General features: G+C 69.9%; 1 protein-coding gene across 1 annotated transcript in view; it reads left to right on the top strand.

Annotated features, from left to right (window-relative positions):
* Window positions 1-38: 38 nt before the first annotated feature.
* LOC102432411 (plectin-like) overlaps window positions 39-8,057 on the top strand; it is a gene marked incomplete at its 5' end in the record, with an annotated part of 13,787 nt that continues 5,768 nt past the window's right edge. Inside the window, 8 exon segments of the mRNA XM_014450464.2 lie at window positions 39-268; window positions 1,716-1,854; window positions 1,957-2,313; window positions 2,394-2,477; window positions 2,847-2,951; window positions 3,077-3,175; window positions 3,926-7,306; window positions 7,387-8,042. Of these exon segments, the coding sequence (XP_014305950.2) occupies window positions 39-268; window positions 1,716-1,854; window positions 1,957-2,313; window positions 2,394-2,477; window positions 2,847-2,951; window positions 3,077-3,175; window positions 3,926-7,306; window positions 7,387-8,042 (5,051 nt within the window).

Here is an 8,057-nt window from a genome sequence, read left to right as displayed (position 1 = left end):
TCCCTCCCCTCCTCTTCCCCCACCCTGGGACTCCCAGGGGAGTGTGTCTGGGCTCGGTGCACAGCTCATCTCCACTCCTCCTTCCTCAGAAAGCACAGGCGGAGGTGGAAGGGCTGGGCAAGGGGGTTGCCCGGCTCTCGGAGGAGGCCGAGAAGGTCCTGGCCCTGCCTGAGCCCTCCCCGGCCGCCCCCACGCTGCGCTCGGAGCTGGAGCTGACCCTGGTCAAGCTGGAGCAGGTCCGCAGCCTCTCCGCCATTTACCTGGAGAAGTGAGTGCATCGGTCGGCGAGGTGCCTGAGGCCCTGACCTGGGGGGGCGCTGAGCAGAGGAGGCCCGACTCCCTGTGTGGGCGCAGGACCGGCTGACGGTGGGGGGTCTGTGGAGGGGTGTGCCCAAGAGGTGGTGTGGCTCAGTGGATAGAGGGTCGGCCTGCGGACTAAAGGGTCCCAGGCTCGATTCTGGTCAAGGGCCTGTACCTTGGCTGCAGGCTCCTCCCGGCCTGGACCCCTGTCAGGGCGCGTGCAGCAGGCAACCAATGGATGTTCATCTCTCACATCGATGTCTCTGTCTTTCCCTCTCCTCCACTCTCTCTAAGTCAATGGGAAAATATCCTCGGATGAGGATAAACAAACAAAAAGGAGGGGGTGGGTGTGGACCAAGGTGGACGTGGAGAGAGGGGGGTCAGCCCTGTGCCTTGAAGGCAGGACTTCCTGATGACTGGACCCGGGCTGAGAGGGGTGCTCCCTGAGGTGGGGGACTGCGGGAGTGAGGACTTGGGGGGATCCCACCCGTGTGATGTCAGGAGCTGGGGGTGTCTGAGGAAAGTGTGGAGCCCAGGAGGGTGAGGAAGGCCCACAGGGGAGGCGACCCTTGGCAAGTGAGGTTTGTGGGGGCACCAGCCACCTCAAGTGGCTCCTTGGGTGTGGAGGGGGGGGGGGGAAGGCAGGGGGTGGGGCTGTGGATGTGGGAGGGGCCATGCAGAGGTCGTTATGGGGGACCTGCCTCCCACCCCCTCAGCCCCAGTGCCCCTGGGGAATGCAGAGCCCACCCGGGCCCGTCCTCCCGCCGGCCTCGTCCCCCAGCCCAGGGCCCCCTTCTGTCCCCGGGCTCATCAGCCTGCACACCGCGGGGTTCGCTGCCTCTCTCACAAGGAGGACCCCCCCCCCCCGTCCCACCTCGGACTCACCCTCCACGTCCCGCCCGGGCCCCACATCCGTGTTTCCGACGTCGTTTCTTAGTCCCTTCGTTATTGGGGCAGCATGCCTACCCTCACCCACCCTGTCCTTCTTTCTTATTTTATATTTGTATTTACTTCAGAGAGGAAGGGAGAGGGAGAGAGATAGAAACACCAGTGATGAGAGAGAATCATCGATCGGCTGCCTCCCGCACGCCCCACACCGGGGATCGAGCCCGCAACCCGGGCCTGTGCCCTGAATGGAATTGAACTGTGACCTGGTTCATAGGTCGACGCTCAGCCCCTGAGCCCCGCCTGCCGGGCGTTACCCACTGTTTCTTCACTGAGGCTGATGGGTCCCTCTCCCCAGCCTGGGCGGGAAGGCTGAGAGCCCCCAGGCCACCGATGTGAGCTCGCCGTCCGGCCAGCCCGGCCTCCATGGCAGTGCGGGCATCTGTACCCCCCGTTCCTCGAGCCCTCTCCCCTTGATCCTACCGGGAGCCCGCCCCCACCCCCGGCTCTGAACCCGCTCTCCCCCCCAGGCTCAAGACCATCAGCCTGGTGATCCGCAGCACACAGGGGGCCGAGGAGGTGCTGCGGGGCCACGAGGAGCAGCTCAAGGAGGCCCAGGCCGTGCCCTCCACCCTCCCGGAGCTCGAGGCCACCAAGGCTGCGCTCAAGGTACCACCATCAGAACAGGGCCTGGCGGGGGCGGGGGGGACGACCCGGGGGCCAGCCGCAGGGCCTGGGGCTGAAGCAGCACCGCCCCTCTCTCCCCAACAGAAGCTGCGGGCCCAGGCGGAGGCGCAGCAGCCCGTGTTCGACGCCCTGCGGGACGAACTGCGGGGGGCGCAGGAGGTGGGGGAGCGGCTGCAGCAGCGGCACGGCGAGCGGGACGTGGAGGTGGAGCGCTGGCGCGAGCGGGTGGCCCAGCTGCTGGAGCGCTGGCAGGCTGTGCTGGCCCAGAACGACCTGCGGCAGCGGGAGCTGGAGCAGCTGGGCCGGCAGCTGCGGTACTACCGGGAGAGCGCCGACCCGCTGGGCGCCTGGCTGCAGGACGCCAAGCAGCGGCAGGAGCAGATCCAGGCCTTGCCGCTGGCCAACAGCCGGGCCGTGCGGGAGCAGCTGCGGCAGGAGAAGGTAGGCCTGGGCCCGTGTGGCTGGAGCCGGGTGGGCGGGGAGGGGGCGTGGCCTGTGCTGACCCCCCCTCGGCCCCCCAGGCGCTGCTGGAGGAAGTTGAGCGCCACGGAGAGAAGGTGGAGGAGTGCCAGAGGTTTGCCAAGCAGTACATCAACGCCATCAAGGTGAGGCTTCTGTCCGGCCGGCACGGCTCAGGGGCTGAGCCTCGACCTATGAACCAGGAGGTCACAGTTCGACTCCCGGTCAGGGCACAGGCCTGGGTTTCGGGCTTGATCCCAGTGGGGGTGGGGGGGGCGGGGCGTGCAAGAGGCAGACAATCAATGATTCTCTCTCATCATTGATGTTTCTCTCTCTCTCCCTAAAACCAATTAAAAATAATTTTTCTTTTTTCAAAAGTGAGTCTTTTGCCTCCTGCCATCCCAGCCAGGCTGGGGTCCTGGGGCCTGGACCCTCAGGGGTGGCCCCAAGCACAGGCCTAACTGTCAGGGCGGGGGCGGGGCGAGGCCGGCGGCTCACGGTGTGTCTCCCCGCAGGACTATGAGCTCCAGCTGATCACGTACAAGGGGCAGCTGGAGCCGGTGGCCTCTCCGGCCAAGAAGCCCAAGGTCCAGTCAGGGTCTGAGAGCGTCATCCAGGAGGTGAGGCGGAGGGCGTGGCCTGGTGGCTGGGGGCGTGGCCAGGGCGGAGGGCGTGGCCGGGGCTGGGGGCGTGGCCGGGTGGCTCCGGCGGGGCTGACCCTGGCTGCCCCCCCTCCTGCCCCCAGTACGTGGACCTTCGCACGCGCTACAGCGAGCTGACCATGCTGACGAGCCAGTACATCAAGTTCCTCAGCGAGACGCTGCGGCGCATGGAGGAGGAGGAGGTAGGCCTGGGGGTGGGGCTCCTGCTGCCCAGACGCAGCCCGGGGAGCTCGGGGGTCATCACTTAGCTCAACCCCCCACTCCCTGCTGCCGCCAGCGCCCCACTCTGCGCGCGGCCTGCTCTCCACGGTGGCTGGCACCTCCTCCTCCGCCTCAACCTCCTCCTCTGCGTGTGCGCCTGCCCCACCGGCTCTCCTTCGGGTTCTTCCGCGGGAGCCCGCGTCACCGTTCCTCGCATCCTCGCGGCTGCTGCTCTGGAAGAGCTGGGGTGCTGGTCGCCGGCCGGGCAGGGGTGTACTTGGGTGAGGGCAGGGGGGTACCAGTTCTCCCGCTTCTCCTGGTGGCCTCGCCGTTGGCCCTGTGGTCAGCTGTAGGCGTTTGCGTCCTTCTGAGCTGGCGCGGTGGGCACCGCTGCCCCGCGTGGCCACCTTGGTGTCGGGTCACGCGTTCACGTGCTCAGGCAGGGCTGGTGGTGGTGCAGCTCAGGGCCTGCGAGCCTCCTGCTTCCCTCTCTCTCGTCTGTCTCGTCGCCTGTCGGAGGGAAGAGGGGCTGGTGAGCACTGTGGGGCCGGCTGCGCTCGCTGCCCTGTGTCCCGGGCGGGTGCACGCTCCCTCCCGCACCGGGCTGTGACCTCTGTCTCCTCATCCCCCATCCTGCTGTCCGCGTGGACTGTGGTGGTGCCGTGTCCCCTGCGCGCCGGCCCGCACTCACTCTCTCTCTGGTTCTCTCCCTCTCTCTGCCGCGGCCACAGAGGTTGGCCGAGCAGCAGCGGGCAGAGGAGCGGGAGCGCCTGGCGGAGGTGGAGGCCGCGCTGGAGCAGCAGCGGCAGCTGGCGGAGACACACGCGCAGGCCAAGGCGCAGGCCGAGCGGGAGGCTCAGGAGCTGCAGCGGCGCATGCAGGAGGAGGTGGTGCGGCGCGAGGAGGCCGCGGTGGACGCGCAGCAGCAGAAGCGCAGCATCCAGGAGGAGCTGCAGCACCTGCGGCAGAGCTCGGAGGCCGAGATCCAGGCCAAGGCCCAGCAGGCGGAGGAGGCCGAGCGCAGCCGTGTGCGCATCGAGGAGGAGATCCGCGTGGTGCGCCTGCAGCTGGAGACCACGGAGCGCCAGCGCAGCGGGGCCGAGGGCGAGCTCCAGGCCCTGCGGGCGCGGGCGGAGGAGGCCGAGGCGCAGAAGCGACAGGCGCAGGAGGAGGCGGAGCGCTTGCGGCGGCAGGTGCAGGAAGAGACTCAGCGCAAGCGGCAGGCGGAGGCCGAGCTGGCCCTGCGCGTGAAGGCGGAGGCGGAGGCCGCCCGGGAGAAGCAGCGGGCCCTGCAGGCGCTGGAGGAGCTGCGGCTGCAGGCGGAGGAGGCGGATCGCCGTCTGCGGCAGGCGGAGGTCGAGCGGACCCGCCAGGTACAGGTGGCCCTGGAGACGGCCCAGCGCAGCGCCGCCGCGGAACTGCAGAGCAAGCGCGCCTCCTTCGCGGAGAAGACGGCCCAGCTGGAGCGCACCCTCCAGGAGGAGCACGTCACCGTGACGCAGCTGCGCGAGGAGGCGGAGCGGCACGCCCAGCAGCAGGCCGAGGCGGAGCGCGCCCGGGAGGAGGCCGAGAGGGAGCTGGAGCGCTGGCAGCTGAAGGCCAACGAGGCCCTGCGGCTGCGGCTGCAGGCGGAAGAGGTGGCGCAGCAGAAGAGCCTGGCGCAGGCCGAGGCGGAGAAGCAGAAGGAGGAGGCAGAGCGCGAGGCGCGGCGGCGGGGCAAGGCGGAGGAGCAGGCCGTGCGGCAGCGGGAGCTGGCCGAGCAGGAGCTGGAGAAGCAGCGGCAGCTGGCGGAGGGCACTGCCCAGCAGCGCCTGGCCGCAGAGCAGGAGCTTATCCGGCTGCGGGCCGAGACCGAGCAGGGGGAGCAGCAGCGGCTGCTGCTGGAGGAGGAGCTGGGGCGGCTGCAGCGCGAGGCGGCCGAGGCCAAGCAGAAGCGCCAGGAGCTGGAGGCAGAGCTGGCCAAGGTGCGCGCAGAGATGGAGGTGCTGCTGGCCAGTAAGGCCCGCGCCGAGGAGGAGTCGCGCTCCACCAACGAGAAGTCGAAGCAGCGGCTGGAAGCCGAGGCCGGGCGGTTCCGGGAGTTGGCAGAGGAGGCTGCCCGCTTGCGTGCCCTGGCGGAGGAGGCCAAGCGGCAGCGGCAGCTGGCGGAAGAAGACGCTGCGCGGCAGCGGGCGGAGGCGGAGCGGGTGCTCACTGAGAAGCTGGCCACCATCAGCGAGGCCGCGCGGCTCAAGACAGAGGCCGAGATCGCGCTGAAGGAGAAGGAGGCGGAAAACGAGCGCCTTCGGCGGCTGGCAGAGGACGAGGCCTTCCACCGGCGGCGGCTGGAGGAGCAGGCGGCCCAGCACAAGGCGGACATTGAGGAGCGGCTGGCTCAGCTGCGCAAGGCCTCGGAGAGCGAGCTGGAGAGGCAGAAGGGGCTGGTGGAGGACACGCTGCGGCAGCGGCGGCAGGTGGAGGAAGAGATCCTGGCCCTGAAGGCGAGCTTCGAGCGCGCGGCCGCTGGCAAGGCGGAGCTGGAGCTGGAGCTGGTGCGCATCCGCAGCAACGCGGAGGACACGCAGCGCAGCAGGGAGCAAGCGGAGCTGGAGGCCACGCGGCAGCGGCAGCTGGCGGCCGAGGAGGAGCAGCGGCGCCGTGAGGCGGAGGAGCGTGTGCAGAAGAGCCTGGCGGCGGAGGAGGAGGCGGCGCGGCAACGTAAAGCGGCCTTGGAGGAAGTGGAGCGGCTCAAGGCCAAGGTGGAGGAGGCGCGGCGCCTGCGCGAGCGCGCGGAGCAGGAGTCGGCGCGTCAGCTGCAGCTGGCCCAGGAGGCGGCACAGAAGCGGCTGCAGGCGGAGGAGAAGGCGCACGTGTTCGCGGTGCAGCAGAAGGAGCAGGAGCTGCAGCAGACGCTGCAGCAGGAGCAGAGTGTGCTGGAGCGGCTGCGCGGCGAGGCAGAGGCCGCCCGGCGGGCCGCGGAAGAGGCCGAGGAGGCGCGGGAGCAGGCCGAGCGGGAAGCAGCGCAGTCCCGCCTGCAGGTGGAGGAGGCGGAGCGGCTGAAGCAGTCGGCGGAGCAAGAGGCGCAGGCCCGGGCGCAGGCACAGGCCTCCGCGGAGAAGCTGCGAAAGGAAGCCGAGCAGGAGGCGAAGCGGCGGGCGCAGGCGGAGCAGGCAGCCCTGCGGCAGAAGCAGGCGGCTGACGCGGAGATGGAGAAGCACAAGAAGTTCGCGGAGCAGACGCTGCGGCAGAAGGCGCAGGTGGAGCAGGAGCTGACAACGCTGCGGCTGCAGCTGGAGGAGACCGACCACCAGAAGGGCATCCTGGACGAGGAGCTGCAGCGGCTGAAGGCGGAGGTGACGGAGGCGGCGCGCCAGCGCAGCCAGGTGGAGGAGGAGCTCTTCTCGGTGCGCGTGCAGATGGAGGAGCTGGGCAAGCTCAAGGCGCGAATCGAGGCCGAAAACCGCGCGCTCATCCTGCGCGACAAGGACAACACGCAGCGCTTCCTGGAGGAGGAGGCCGAGAAGATGAAGCAGGTGGCGGAGGAGGCTGCGCGGCTGAGCGTGGCGGCCCAGGAGGCGGCGCGGCTGCGGCAGCTGGCGGAGGAGGACCTGGCGCAGCAGCGGGCGCTGGCCGAGAAGATGCTCAAGGAGAAGATGCAGGCGGTGCAGGAGGCCACGCGGCTCAAGGCTGAGGCCGAGCTGCTGCAGCAGCAGAAGGAGCTGGCGCAGGAGCAGGCCCGGCGCCTGCAGGAGGACAAGGCCCAGATGGAGCAGCAGCTGGCGCAGGAGACGCAGGGCTTCCAGCGGACCCTGGAGGCCGAGCGGCAGCGGCAGCTGGAGATGAGCGCCGAGGCCGAGCGCCTGAAGCTGCGCGTGGCCGAGATGAGCCGGGCGCAGGCCCGCGCGGAGGAGGACGCCCAGCGCTTCCGGAAGCAGGCGGAGGAGATCGGGGAGAAGCTGCACCGCACGGAGCTCGCCACGCAGGAGAAGGTGACTCTGGTGCAGACGCTGGAGATCCAGCGGCAGCAGAGCGACCAGGATGCCGGGCGCCTGCGGGAGGCCATCGCCGAGCTGGAGCGCGAGAAGGAGAAGCTCAAACAGGAGGCCAGGTTGCTCCAGCTCAAGTCGGAGGAGGTACCGGCCCCGCAAGCTCAGGGGCGGGCAGGGTGGGGGGCTCCCGGGCTGAGGTCCCTTACCCCCCTCTCCCTCCACAGATGCAGACGGTGCAGCAGGAGCAGCTGCTGCAGGAGACGCAGGCCCTGCAGCAGACCTTCCTCTCGGAGAAGGACAGCCTGCTGCAGCGGGAGCACCTCATCGAGCAGGAGAAGGCCAAGCTGGAGCGGCTGTTCCAGGACGAGGTGGCCAAGGCGAAGACGCTGCGGGAGGAGCAGCAGCGGCAGCAGCAGCAGATGGAGCAGGAGAAGCAGCAGCTGGTGGCCAGCATGGAGGAGGCCCGGCGGCGGCAGCGCGAGGCCGAGGAGGGCGTGCGGCGCAAGCAGGAGGAGCTGCAGCGCCTGGAGCAGCAGCGGCAGGCGCAGGAGAAGCTGCTGGCCGAGGAGAACCAGAAGCTGCGGGAGCGGCTGCAGCGGCTGGAGGAGGAGCACCGGGCCGCGCTGGCCCACTCCCAGGAGATCGTGGCCTCGCAGGCCGCCGCGGCCGCCAAGACCCTGCCCAACGGCCGGGAGGCCCCCGATGGCCCGGAGGCGGAGCCCGAGTTCGCCTTTGACGGGCTGCGGCGGAAGGTGCCGGCCCAGCGGCTGCAGGACGTGGGCGTCCTGCGCCCCGAGGAGCTGCAGCGGCTGGCGCAGGGCCGCACCACGGTGGCTGAGCTGGCTCAGCGGGAGGACGTGCGCCGCTACCTGCAGGGCAAGCAGCAGCATCGCGG

The sequence above is a fragment of the Myotis lucifugus genome, unplaced genomic scaffold (genome assembly GCF_000147115.1).
Source record: "Myotis lucifugus unplaced genomic scaffold, Myoluc2.0 scaffold_2366, whole genome shotgun sequence".
Lineage (NCBI taxonomy): Eukaryota > Metazoa > Chordata > Mammalia > Chiroptera > Vespertilionidae > Myotis > Myotis lucifugus.
Note: the sequence above shows the minus strand (reverse complement) of the source record. Positions and strands in the feature narration are given on the sequence as shown.